Genomic DNA, 14,978 nt, shown 5'->3' on the forward strand with positions numbered 1-14,978 from the left:
AAAATTCCCTGTTTTTGTGCTTCAGATCCAAGACGACAGGATCCATTGGACTGTTCATTGTGGACTCATGCCTCAGCCAAGGAGGCTCTGGATAGTAACAAGACATCAGAGACAGTGAGTGTTACAATGCTCCCAGCTGCGTAGCAGTGACGTCACTCGCCTCTGGATGACGCAACCTCACTGAAGAGAGGCTCTCAGCGTCAGCTCACCTGTGATGCTGTACAGCTCCATTAATACCATACATCCATTTTATTCAGTGAGTTTAGACTGGGGCCTGTATTGTGATCTGCAGCACATAGGACAAATTAGGTAAAGGTACGGTAGAGAGCGATGCTGAGATGCTTTCGGGGCTTTCCGTCAATGATGGTACACCGTACAACTAGAGCTGAAGCAATTAATCAATTACGAAATTAATCGACAACTATTTTGATAATCGATTAATCAGTTCAAAGCTTTTTCCATGATTTAAACAACATTTCTGATTGTTAGCTTCTTAAATGTGAATATTTTCTTAATTTCTTTGCTCTGGATAACAAAGAAATCCTTAAGTTAATCATTTTGGTTTGTGGAAAAAAGACATTTGAGAACATCATCATTTCCAGGTTTGACCAACACGATCAACATTTTTTAAGGTTTTCCGATATTTTATGGATATTTTAATCGAGAAAATAATCGACAGATTAATCGATTATGAAAACAATCGTTAGTTGCAGCGCTACGTACAACTACTGAAATCAAATGATAAATTGATAGCTTGATAGCTTGATCAGGCACAATACAAGAATTGAACCTCAAAGTTCTTCACATCATTAAAGGAAAAACCAAACCCACCCCCACAAACTCCTAACAAATTATAAAGCAAATAAACCAAAAAAAGCAGAACTGAGGAAACTGCATCATCTCAGTAACAATGAGGAAACACCATAGACTAAAATACTAATGACTGAAAATAAATCAGGGAATAAAAGAGAAAAAACAGAATATACAGTAATTAAATACAATACTCATCAAATAATAATGTTTTCAGATAAATAGTTTCAATGTTTACCTTCCACAATTTATACAACCTCAGTGCCTGTGTGAGTGTGTCTTTCCTCCAGCTTGTGCAGCCAGCCAGCGAGTGACACAGAGCCTGAGCATGGCACACAATCAAGGGTGACAAAGGTGGAGCTGTGTGCTGGAGCTGCCCATTGTTTAGTATGTGGCTGCCAGCTAAAGTAGATAGGGCTGCTTGACACCACAAGAGCTGGGTCTCAGACTCACTGTGGGAAACTTCAATTGCTCCTGTGCTGCATTACTGAGAAATAAACCAACCAGTAGCAACTATCAGAATAGCATAATATTTGAATTTACTCATCATTGAATGTGATCAGTAATAACCATGTTACCGCCCTTATAAAAACAAAAAGCCTCAAGTTAAAACAATAACATTTAACTGCAATACAACAGAAAAACAATCAAATTAATGCAATACACTCACTAAAAAACACAAAAAAATGTAAAATGTGTATTTTTCTCAATTATTAAAAATATGTGCAGCCTGGTACTGACTTATCTTTTACTGCAGTAAGAAAAAAAAATTGTATTTGTGGGCAGCCCGTGGCCAAGTGAAAGGGAATTGGGCTTGTAACTGTAAAATATCAACACCTGAGCAGGTACTAGACCCCCATTTCTCCAAAGCGTAAATGCATGCTGCCCATTGCTCTTGTGTCCAGTTTGTTTATTAACTGTGTAGTCATGGGTTTAATGCAAAAGTGAAATTTGCTGTCATTTCTGAAACTCAGTTTTAGACTGCAAAGGGTGGTGGTGTTCAGCTGAGCTATTCCTCCACATTTTCTGATGAAAGGATATCAATGTAAATGATGGAATTGTAAATTACAATCAGTACAGATCTTTTAGAAATTTTGCACATGTCAACATAGCGAGTGACTCCTGATAGCTCTGGGTCACATTCAGTGGAAGTCTGTCACATCTGCTTCAATCACAAACTAACACTTGTGAGCAAAGCAGCAGGAGTTATAGGCAATGCAGCTGCACCCAGAGCCACAGGGGCCAAACAACATGGAATGGTCAGGATGTATATGAATTATAAAAAGGTCTGAGCACATTTTTGTAACATGGCCTACTGTGAATGCTTATTGTAATTATGTATTAATGTATTATAACCAGTGTTATACTGATTGCTCATATAATCAGAATTTTATGTTATAAATATAGAAATATCAGTGTCAGAGTATTTTACTCTCATTTCACTAAATAAAACAGAAAATAGATGCATTTTCTGAAGACTTTACTGCCAATTAGCCATATCATAAATATGTCAAAGCTGCCTATATTCAAGAGACTGTAAGGTTTGAATTTTGTTTAACATGACTGAAAATGAAAAATACACCTGGTGTGTGTGTGATTTGTAAATTATAGAAACTGTATTTAAAATGCAATGCCAGGAGATGAGTCAAAGTGAAAACTTGATGAGGAGGAGCTGTTCCACCACATGTAAACATGTTCAGGTAACCCACTGACTACACCAAACATCCAGAGAATGGAGGAAATACCTGGTGAGATTGCAGAAAAGTGCAGAGCTACATAACTTCTCTTGGTTCAGTTAACACATGTTCAAATCACATCCTTAATGTGTTGAGAATTACAAACGGAGGGAAAAGCAATTTCACATTAAACTGACATCCGATTAAAATGTATAGCCTACTCTGATCACACATTTCACGTCAAACTTTTTGTTTATGTCGAAAACAAACAAAACGTGAACATAAAAATGTCACAAAGTGAGGAGTTACTAGTACTGCATTGGTTATTGGCAACAGATGTACCAAATAACTGTGTATATCACACTATGGCAAATACACATACATCCAGATCATATTTTACAGTGATGTAGTTTGTTAGGAATGCCCAATATAGAAATATTTCCCTTTGTTATGACCAAAATCATCACAAATAGATTGAAACCTAAAATCAGTTAAGGGTTATATTGATACAGTGATACTAATACTAATATATAGAGATACTGGTAGTGACAAAAACACAGCTGGTGTGTATTCATCTATTTCTTAACGTGTTTAAGAGTGCTTGAGAGTGTCTTCTATTCTCTGAATAGTGATTATTTTACTGATTATTTTTGGATCGGCACTCACTTCATATTACTTCAGTTTACGTATATATTTGTTTCATTTTGAAGTGAAAAACAAGGATCTTAAATACGGTCCTACAACAAGACTGTACTTCTACTTGTGTGTATTCGTGGTATTAATTAGAGGTAGACTAATTCATCTGCCCAAGCAATTAGTTGTGCCTATTTTACCATTATTTATTCAATTAATCAACCTATTATTACATATACACACACTTTTAAAGTGCACTTGAACATTTTCATCCAAACATAAAACAAACATATCGGTATTGTCAAAATCTCAAATGCAACAAATCGCAGGATGAACTGTCACGCAACCAGTTGCTGCTCGGCTGAGGGCGGACTGTTATGTATATTTAATGGGAAAAGGAGGGGGACAGCACAGGATACTGTAGGCGCAGTTAAAGAAGAGAAAATGCTGTAGAGATGAATATGTTTATGGTGGTGGATGTTTTTAGCCTTTGTGTTTCTGTTTGAGATTGGTTTGACAGCAAGTGAAAGGCCGCGTTTGAGGGAGAAAAAAAAGCACAGCACTGAGGCTGTGAACAGTTATGTCAACAGCTACTCTGCTGCTCACAGCACCGGGAATCACACCACATAACTGACATTAATGCGTCTAAACCTCAGCAAAATTCTCCCCAAAAAGAAAACCTTATTATAACAGATTAAAACAAAAAAAAAACTGCCTTAAAGTCACAAAAATATCAAGACAAGACTACACCGTTCTTACCTGAAACAGGCTTCTTTTTTTTACTCTGTCCGTGCATACAATCCCGACTCACACCGGTCCGTTTTCACACGACAACCATGGTTCCAGCTGTGAGACAAACCCCAAAGGAAGTTGTGTTAATTATAAGTCAAACTACTCAGTTTAGTGGGCTAGAAACGATCGCAAACTCCGGTAGGATTTGACTAAAATTTTCACCAACCAGGCTAATCACCACACCCATGAAAGTGGGAACATGGCAACAGCCTACGCGGAGGGGTGAGCGGTGGTGGGTAGAACGATCAGCTGTGTTTTCTAACCAATTGTAAAAGGTGTATCTATTCTTTTTTTTATTCAAAAATCTATATTTTTCCAAAGCAATATTATTCCAAAGCACAAATTAATAACATGTACCTGGCTTGGAAACATTTGTAAATTTGGTTGTTGACCCTACTGTCAGAATGGTATAGTCCGTCAGCCCCATCAACAAAAAGGAACCGAATGGGATTGAGGAAACAAATGTTCGACTGGAGTAGCCCCAGATTGTTGTAGTGATTCAAATGCAAGACAAATCTATATGAAAAGCTACATTTTGATAAAACGAACCACTGCTTTGGTTGTTCAAACGCTAAAACTCTTTAAAATGAACCAGAAAAGCATTACAACTACATGTGAGGAAAGGACAGCTCTAGAATTTAGCGTATTTCCAATTCAGTCTTTATTTGTATGCCTTTATGGCCAGACCTGGGTTTAACTGAGGTGTGGTAAAGGTTTATTAACCTAGAGCTGTACAAATAAAGAATAATGGGATGTAGCGCAATGAGATACAGTGCTCTGCTGCTGAGTGATATTGTTAATTCACTTTTGTTGGTGTACAATGGTTTAGAGCAATGCCATAATATCAGTCAGTTAAATTGCAATAATCTAAATAAGGCACTGATATAAATAAAGTCATACACAGATTAAGGAATAATCTCATCAAGACATATGGAGTATTATTTTCTTTGTCACATTATATAGACATTTTGTTATCAGAACAATTTATTGGTGTTCAGCAGTGAAAATGCCAATACATCATAAATTGGACTATGGAAGGGAATATTCATTTAGCAACACACAGAAACATCTTTGGAATTATGTCCTAAACCAAATAATTGTTAATCACAGTTGCTTCAAATTGTATTTTTAATCATTATAAAGACCCAGACACCTTCATTTTCAAGATAACTGCAAATATTGACACAATATGTATTGAATACTCAATAATGATTATACTGTGTCATTCGTCAGCCACACTGTACAAAAACAGAAGTAACACAAATTATAATTGTACATATTATAATTGTCCACTCATATGGACATATGAGTGTTCAGAAATTCAGTACATTTATGTATGGACCATAATGCTGCGGTGAATGTGTAAGAGCTCATTTTGTATGAAAAGCAAAAAGTAGAGCAGGTTAGAAAATCAAGAAATGAGACATAAGGTGCTTGTAATAAATAATTTAACCAAGTCATTTTTAATGAAATGTGTAGTCATTTCTAAATTAAATAATATACTGTGACAAAAATATACAATATTAAAGATAAATAAGATAACTCTATTCATTTTACCTAAAATCCAACCTGCCAGTTTTAAAAGGTTTGGATTGTGCCACAGCTGTGCCAAGTCTCACACCAACACAGCATGGTTGGCTCATTGAACAGGATCTCTCCCCATTAGGACAAGTTGAATTTTTAATGGGACCAATGAAAGGGAGCAGTGGGAAAGGCTTTTCCATATCTCTGCATGAGCCATAATCAATGGAGGAAAGATGAAAGTTACCCAGCCCTTAGTTTCCTTTCGGAGTGGCATGGGGTCAGATTAAGTCTAATTGAATTCACACACACACAGCAGTAGTTTAGGTGTGTCAAACCAATTTCCACCTAAACGCATTTTGAGGATTAGGATTAACATGACAGAGACATATGTTATTCATGGTTTGTCATAGTGCAGTTAGGATTAAAGTTTTGGTGCTGCCGTTTCTGTCTTTCTGTCCCCCCCCAGAGAACTACAGTTTTAGATTTCACTAATTTCACTATAACAGTTGTAATCACGGCATACAGTCCATACGACTGACTTAAGATTTAAATGGTTGACACATCACAACCACAAAACTGCCCCTATATCTATACATTCTCAGAGTAAACATGACATTTTGATGCTTGCCTGTTTTTGTTAAATTGTCTACGTGATGACACGCTAACAGGTTTTGCCATTGCTTGTTTTACGTGACATCATTGTGGGTCAGCCAAAGCTTTTTGTTGTGTCAGGTATGATGTTGCTCAACAAATGTGTTATTGATTGCTCAAGGTAGATATTAATCATGCAAATCCAACGCAACTACAGTTTGTGGTTTGATTATATTGTGGTTTATGTATTTTAACAAAATTGTGTAGGAAAGAGTTAGTGCTCTGGCCTCTTGTGAGCAACATGACTGAGTTTATTAGCTATCTGAGAATCAGAGTCAGGGTGTCCAAAAGCACATCCTCGGCCAATCAGGTCCCTTGGCCCATTGCTTGGCAACAAAAAGAGTGGGAGGGAGGGAGGGAGCAAATTGACACTGTAAAAATAGCACATCAATAGCCTTGTGTCTGAAAAAAGGGAAAGACATACATGTTGCTGTGTCTATAAATAGCCGCTGAAGCCAGGAACAGGTATCACATACAGTAGCTCAACTGTTGCCACTGACTGTGACATTTTTGCATTCATGCAAATTCAGCATGGGTAGCATGCGAGACGCGAAGCCCAGAGAACAGTAGCTACTATATATAACTGAATTAAATCATTTGAATGAGGGTGGATTTAGGGCTAAAGAAGGGGAAGAAAAATTCCCTTCCTAATGTAAAGATCAGTTTTGTGAATCCTACCATTTACTAAGTGATGTTTTATGTATATGCAAAATTATTACAAGGCTCTGCTGGAATGAATTAATTAGTAAGATTCATAAACAAGTTTGCATGTCAAATGGAATTCAGGATTTAATGGTATACATGAATATCAGATCTTTCCATTTTAAAACATAATTTTGTTATGGGTGTAGTACTGGCCATCCTCTCTTTTACAGTATGTAATTGCAACAATTCTACATTTTTAAAATGAATAGCACATGTGTCTTTTGTGTAATGGAGTAGAAGAGTAGAGCAAAAGAGGGCCAAAAATAGAATTATTTTGTCCAATTCAGTTTCATGGGACTGCTCCAAAATGAGCCCAGTACGTGGGTGATCAAATCAAGTGGAGATAATAGGACATCAATCTAACGCAGCTTCTTGATGCCCATTTTTATTCACACATTCCCATTTTTTTCCCACATGTAGTGAAGCGCCCTGATGACCCCTATGTGATACTTCTACTATATCAAAGGCAATTAAAAGGTGTAGCAACAGTAGAACCTTAAAAGGCTTTATCAGGGCCGTCTTATCCACCAGACATCTCCCGGGGAGGCTGGCCGTTGCCAGGGTAACCCTCATAAATGGCAACTGACGTCAAGAAGGTAGGAGAAATACCAGGGAGAGCCAGAGCTGCTATGCATAATGAATTATTGAAAAAAGGGCCCTTTTGAAAAGTGAAAAGTGACTTAAAATATGTGAGCCCTGCTGGGGTTTCTCTCTCTCTCTCTGTCACTCTATGGGATGAGGAAAACAGATGCTTTATTCTGCATCATTTCAATGCAGTTTAAGAGGAAGTCCTTTTTTGTGAAAGTGATCTGTGCTTTTCTACCCCAAGTGTGAACACATTACAAATACAGTATTCAGTCACGTTTCCCAAAAGTAAATAATCTCTTTTCTGAGCTAAAATTAGAACGTGTGACTACCTACACTGCATCTTACTCAGTCAGCTACTGTACATCCATCCACTGTGGGTGCTTTAATGGTCACGTAACAAGGACCCACATGGATGCAGTTCTCAGAAGTGATCACTTCAGGTCATGTTTGCGTCCTAACTACCAGCAGTTTACTCTGTCTCTGTGTCAGGTTCTTGTCTAATCTCAGAGCTATTGTTGGCCCATGAGAGACGGTCACAGCGACAGCTTGCTGAAGAGCCCTCATCATTTCTGTGATAATGCCTCTCATGTTGTGTTGGAGTCACACTATTGACAAGCAGGACACCAAGTGTGCTTTTAGGTTTGCTGATGGCAAAAGCCAAGTACTGTCAGTGCCGAATTTAACAGAACAAGACAAAACAGCACACACATTAGAAGAGGTGTTCACCTTTAACAAGTCATGGAAAATATTGACAAAATTAGTGTTTGCACAGTAATTACTAGAATTGTCGTAGTCAGTATCTACCTAACCTATTTTTAGCCCACCTAACATTTTTCATATTAGAAAAATACAGCAATGCTTATATGGTGGGGGAAGTAAAACTGCTTTTTAATGCCTTTTTTGTAAAAAAAAAATAATAATCTGCACCAAACATTTTCTTTCAAAACATTCAAACATTTGAAGCTGCTCTCAATTAAAGCAAGTGGAGTCAATTAACACCACAATGAATGGGTCTGAAGTTTTGAAGTTGTGTTTCAGTAAGAGGCTGCAAAGGAAATGTGCAAAGAGAAGAAGTGAGAGTGTTTCAATCCAGGGGAATCCCAGACACTTCTGTAAATCAGGGGTGTAAACAAGCAACACAAAGCATGAACAAACATGGTCCAAAGAAGTTTCAAAGAAGTGAATCACACAAGTCTTGTATGGGAAAAAAACATACAAGGAAGTGAGGAACAACCCTTATGTGCTAATGCCATCATTGCAAATACCTCCCATCACAGCTGCAACACTTATGTCACCAGATTATCATTATTTTATTATCACAAGCCCACAGTTATTTATGATGCAGAGTAGGTTCAAAACATAAGAAACAATGAAGGGGTTACCTTGTCATCGCTTGAAAACCAAACACATTCATTGATGTCGGATACACAGATTTGACAGGTTCAACTGAATTCCACAGTTGCCGGCAATTCCACTCCAAATGTTTCATGCCCATCTCCATTTTAATTTAACTTCTACTGTAGGTTTCACAGCAAGAAAGTGACTCCATTTGCTTCACGATACAAACGTTAAACAGCATAGAGGAGGCTCTTTGTGTATTTGCCAAAACCTGCAGTAATGTAATGTAATATTTACGCTAGATGTAGAGTTCTTGCTGAGGCAGTGCATCACAGATGAATGAATCCACATGAAACATCTAACAGTGTGCAGACGATAGTTCACACCAAAAACTCAACATTTAGAAAAATTATTTTCTACCTTTTTCCAGTGTAGATGAGAAGCAGAAGATATGGATGTTGTCGACGTACGTCCTAAATGGCATGGATTACGAGTCGCACACAGCTCTTTGGTTTCAGTTCTTCCTATCAGCTGTGAGAGTAGATGCTGCATTAAATGGAGAGAGGCAGAGCTGGAGTATGAGGCAGAGAGGTGCTGAGTGGGAGGGTGAGCATATGGGGGCCTGGAGGATGGGAGATGGAGTAGTATTGACGTTAAAGAGACAGACTTTATTTCTTCAATATTTAAAGATAAAAAGTTAAACCAAATCACCTACAAACATACAACAATGCCGCAACGTTACATGGGGCAACTTCCCCTTATCTTAAACAGAAATGGACCTAATCCTGTTGTCATAAACTAATTGTTAAACAAATACAGATTTTTAAGGGGAGCTGATCCTTTTCCCAGCATGCAATGTTTGCAGACCATACAATCTACAGCTGTATAATTTGATTGTGAATTTTGATTGTTTATAGACATTTAGTGATAATGGATCATGCCTTGCAGTACAGTTTATCTCTATATAGAAGGTTCTGACTGATTATGTAACGTGAAATAAGATAATTAGTGATTTGGCACGGGACAGATAAAATTGTGTTGATTTCACAGGGAAGTTTGGACTCTTGGTGAATATGAGGTGTTACTTTCACATACAGTACTAAAAATGAATTGGAACTTAAATTACAAACACACTAATTTTTATCAACATTTTTATGTATGTTTGCCTAAAACTGAAGCTTGTGGAATAAGCCCTATCCCAGCTTTGGTGGTTAGGTGGTATTTGTAGGTATGAAAGTTGGTTATCAAGAGAAATTCTACATTTACCTTCTTTTCCAGAAGGTGCGAGGTAGAATACACTAACTTGGATCTTCCTCACCTGAGGACGATCCACATAGGATCAAAAATGTTGTGCCCTCTTATTAATGCTTTTTGTGGCAATCAATGGAGTATGTAGAGAATATGGGAAAAAAACACAGACTAAGTCCACATATCGACAGAGAACCTTTATTATTTGCTAGTCAGGCTGACAAGCACATTGTGACTTCAATGGCACTTCAGATGCAAACAACTGCACTAATCAGCCACAACACACAATCCTTTTAATACCTTCAGTAATTTCTGATAGTGTCAAGTTACCCTCAGCAGGAGCTTTAACAGCCACCTTCCATAAACATGCATTTGTTTGTTTTTTTATGATCCTGGAGCCCTTAATATGATTTCTTTCAAACAGTGTGGTGAAATGCTGTTTGTACTACAGGGACTTTGATTTGCAAGCTAAGGTGTCTTTCTGTTAATACATTAACTATTGTCAAAAAATCTGCCTCTTAACTGACTGTCACATTAAGAATTGCTACATGTCTAGTCTGGTTGTTCTTCTGAAACAGTGGTAAGATTTATATTGTTAAGTTTTTATTACAGTAACCTTGTACCCAAACCCTCATGAAGAAAAGTACACACCATAGGGGAACAGTATTTGACCTCATCTACAAAACTAGTTTCCAAATTTCTGAGATTAATATTTAAGACTCACTACCAGAGAAATAGATATGATCTGTAAAGCTTTTCAAAAGAGCAACAACAAAAGGAAGTCTTGCATTTATTAGGCAACACTTGGCTCCCTAGACACATTAAGTGCTATTCTTTTGCTCCACACTGACGCTTAAACATGTTTAAACCCGAAACCTCACTCAAACTTGATTCCCTGAGCCAGAGGAAGATCTTTGCTGTAGTTTATTGTGCATGTTGAACGCCTCATGTACTGCTTCCATGAGTCACTGCCAGACTCCCTTCCACCTCCAGTGTGTTTCTCCCCACCGAATGCTCCTCCGATCTCTGCTCCGCTTGTAGGAATGTTGACATTCACAATGCCGCAATCCGATCCTTTGGGCCCCAGCCAGCGGAAAACCCGGCCCATATCTTTGGTGAAGATGCTGCTGGAAAGACCCTGCTTGACCTCATTGTTCCAGGCAAAGGCTTCCTCTTCTGTCTTGAACTTGAGGACATAGAGGATGGGGACGAATGTTTCTGTCTGGACGATGGGAGCGTCGTGAGCCAGTCCAGTGATAATGGTGGGCTCCACATAGTTGCCAGGACGGTCCATCACCTTTCCACCACAGACCACAGTGCCGCCCTGTTGCTTGGCCTGCTCAATAGCTGCCAAGTACTGATCCACTGCTTGTTTGGTGTGCAGTGGCCCATACAGGGTGTTGGGATCCCAGGGGTCTCCAATGCGGACTTGTTTGTAAGCTTTGGTGACCCTCTCAACCACTGCATCATGAACACTCTCGTGCAGAATCAGCCTCCTGGTTGTGGTACAGCGCTGACCAGCAGTTCCCACAGATGCAAATACAGCAGACGGCACCACAAGATTTAGGTCAGCATCTTCAAACACAATTATAGCATTGTTTCCGCCCAGCTCCAGCAGATTGCGACCAAACCTTTCTTGCACCGTCATGGCCACCATCTTGCCAACATGAGTGCTGCCAGTGAATGACACCAGATCCACACGCTCGTCCTTTGCCATAGCAGAACCAATATCGGCACCTCCACAGGTCATAGAGCAGATTGCACCAGGCAGGTTGTTCTGCTCCAGCACCTCAGCCACAATCTTAGTGACTGCAACACTTGTGAGAGGGGTGGTTGGAGCTCCTTTCCAAAGGCAAACATTGCCACAGGTCAGAGCGAGGGCATTGTTCCAGCCATACACTGCTACGGGGAAGTTGAAGGCGGTGATAATGCCGACCAGACCAACGGGGTTCCACTGTTCGAGCAGAGCATGGCCTGGTCTTTCAGAGGGCAAGATGGGACCACCAATCATTCTAGAAAGACCCACAGCATAGTCACAAACATCAACGTATTCCTGAACCTCACCCACTCCCTCAACATAAATTTTACCCATTTCTAGAGACACCAGGCTCCCGAGGACCTTGATCTTCTTTCTTAGTGCGTCACCAATCTGCCTCACAATCTCCCCTCTTTTTGGAGCAGGGATGTCCGCCCAAACCTTCCAAGCCTCCTTCGCCTTCTGGACAGTTTCTTCGTACTCCCCCAAAGTTGCCTGGGTCACTCTGGCAATTGGCTCGTTGTTGGCAGGGCAGTATGATGTGATGACCTCTCCACTACCTCCCCAGCTGCCATTGTAAACACCGGGGTTGTCCTCAGACAGGCCGAGCTCTTTCAGCCAGGAGTATTTGGGCTGGTTGATGAGGAGACTCGACATGGCTGCTGTCTGCTGGCAGTGGACCGTTACAAATTTATTTCTCAAAAAGAGCCTGCTGCGCCGGGCAAAAGTCAGAGTGAGGCAGCGCTGCATGGATGCTGAAAGCAAACAAAATGAAAAATGTATTTTACAATTTTACAACTGACAATTATATAAAATTTCAAACAAATACTTCACAAATCAATACTTCAGTTGGATAAACTGCTGCTATACTGTAAAAAAACAAAAAACAAAAAAAACTTCAACATTCAGGGATGCATCTAAATCTAAAATGACATCAAATTCACTGTCCAGATGTCCCACGGACGCACCTCATTTTTCCTTTTTTTTTTTTCCAGTTATTGAGTTTCCGCAATATACATACAACATTCATTGTGGTAGACTATTGAACACGACACAAGGTGGACTAATTGGTGAAGTGTCAGAGCTGACATTACATCTGCTGTCTCTCCTCCTGTTCCCAGTGCCCTCTGACGTACCGCACACATACAAGGACTGTCACAGTATGAACTGCTCAAAACACACATTAACTCACCTTTAATAACACCTGTTCGTGAGTAGCAATGTCATAATGTTTCTCCACATATTGTGCGCACAAGATAAACCCACCCCATCTCAGCACAGGCCACCAGCACCAAACAAGAGTTTAATAATACAATTTCTCAACAAATAATACTTTGATTGGGGGCCCAATGTATTACACAGGGATCCATATATATCAGCAGGATCAGGAACTCACTAGGTTGAAAAAAATCTATCAACTTCACTGACATAATAGTGTAAGCCGTGTGTCAGTTGTGTAACAGTGTACTGCAGGCGACAGTGCACATGTTCTATAGTCAACAGGTGGTTTCCAAAGATAGCTTGTTTTTAAAAAAAAGATGCCCTATGTTACAGCTTCCTCATTTATGCATATTTAACTGTAAGTTTAATAGTCAATTAGTCAAGCAACAAGATGTCCCTGCAACTATTTTAATTTAGGTTTATCATTTGTCTTTTTTTTTTTTAAACAAAGAAGAAACATACCTGAATACAGACCCCACATTGTGTATATTTGCTGTTTATTTGTAGTTTTCATTCATAACAAATTAAAACTCAAAATTGATGGTTGAAGTGTCAACATCAGATTCATGAAAATGCACAGGTATTAAATTGGTTGTTGCAGCTCTAATTGGGTCAGCTGGTATGAAGAAAATAGTACAGTTGCTACATGGAATACAAACCGTCAGAGTCCAATTGAACCAAATGACTAAATGAAATGAATACATACATTCAAAAGCCACTTCATTAGGTACACCTGTTCAAGTCGCTGAACAGGTACACATCAGCTGATCACACTGCAACTCAATGCATTTAGGCATGTTGAGATGGTCAGTATGACTTGTCAAACTGACAACGGGAAGAAAAAAAATGGTGATGTGGGTGACTTTGATCATGGCATGGTTGTTGGTTGTAGATAGGCTGCTCTTTGAATGTTTAAAAACTGCAAATCTACTGGGATTTTCTCATACGTAACCATCTCTCAGGTGTACAGGGAAAGGTCTAAAAAAGAAAATATTCAGTGAGTGGCAGTTCTCTGGGCAAAAACGCCCTGATGATGCCAGAGGTCACAGGAGAATGGCTTAAAGTAGTGGCTGCTGTGTGTTTATTAGCGTCAAAGAACAGAAGAAGATGGTCCGTGTATATATGGTCAAAAATACAGTCCTAAGCACAAGTTTCACACATTGTACCAAATTCATTCTGCTGTATGACAATTACGCAAAAAGCAGTGTCATGGTCAGAAAGTACAATCTTCAGTAGCAAGAACAATGTGTTCAGCAACAGATAGTGTGGCCTTTACAGAGCCCTGACTTCACGAGTCCAATATCACAGCTTTGAAGAGACAGATTTAATTAAGTCTCTCAGGAAGGAATGGAAGAATGCCAAAAAACTTGAAAAACTGCACCAGTGAACTTAGAACAGGTGCAAGTTACTAATTAATTTCATTTGTTTTACCCGTTCACTTTGAATAAAGGCAATTGTTAAACATATTCTCTTCCACTGCATCAAATAGAAACAAGTTTATTTTTTATAAATAAACATTAAATTACACTATCGTGGACCATACTGTTAAGTTTAAGGCCACAAAGTTACCTTAACCACAATATGCACTCGAGCAAATCCAGGTTTGTCACCGTGAGGTTTTGAATCTTGACCCTAATGATAGAGGCGTGTCTCTGACTGCAAACAATTGAAATTATTTAGGAATTGAATCTGTTCAATCCCACATTGTGCATGTGTTTGAGTGCAAAAACTTGGCAGCATGGAACGACATGGTGGCCGAGATAAACGACCGCCACTCAAGGTCCTGCAATTTACACGGACACACATCAACGAACCGATATGATATCTGGACCCTCGCTTCATGCACCTTTGCATTGAAACGATTTGAAGACACTTTTGTGCTCGTGAGATAAGTTTTTACTCACGTTGATATCAGGTGCTCGGAGGCCACGTCCACTCCTCGATTTCCAAAGTCTCGATGTTCTTCTTTCTTTTGCATTTCCGATAGGTTAAATTCTCATTGCTGCCCCTCACAGGTTGACGCCGGGGCTACACGC

General features: G+C 39.2%; 1 protein-coding gene across 1 annotated transcript; it reads right to left on the bottom strand.

The window, feature by feature from the left end:
• Positions 1–10,147: 10,147 nt before the first annotated feature.
• Positions 10,148–14,929, bottom strand: aldh7a1 (aldehyde dehydrogenase 7 family, member A1). Its single transcript, XM_044043728.1, has 2 exons — positions 14,847–14,929; positions 10,148–12,476 (listed from the first exon to the last, which is right to left on the bottom strand). The coding sequence occupies exon 2, from the start codon at positions 12,469–12,471 to the stop codon at positions 10,843–10,845; it is 1,629 nt and encodes a 542-aa protein (XP_043899663.1). The 5' UTR covers positions 12,472–12,476; positions 14,847–14,929; the 3' UTR covers positions 10,148–10,842.
• Positions 14,930–14,978: the final 49 nt, after the last annotated feature.

This window comes from Solea senegalensis, linkage group LG14 (genome assembly GCF_019176455.1).
Source record: "Solea senegalensis isolate Sse05_10M linkage group LG14, IFAPA_SoseM_1, whole genome shotgun sequence".
Classification (NCBI taxonomy): Eukaryota; Metazoa; Chordata; class Actinopteri; order Pleuronectiformes; family Soleidae; genus Solea; species Solea senegalensis.

Coding starts and splice junctions, on each gene's coding strand:
- aldh7a1 (XM_044043728.1), bottom strand. CDS start 12,471: ATGCAGCGCTGCCTCACTCTGACTTTTGCCCGGCGCAGCAGGCTCTTT.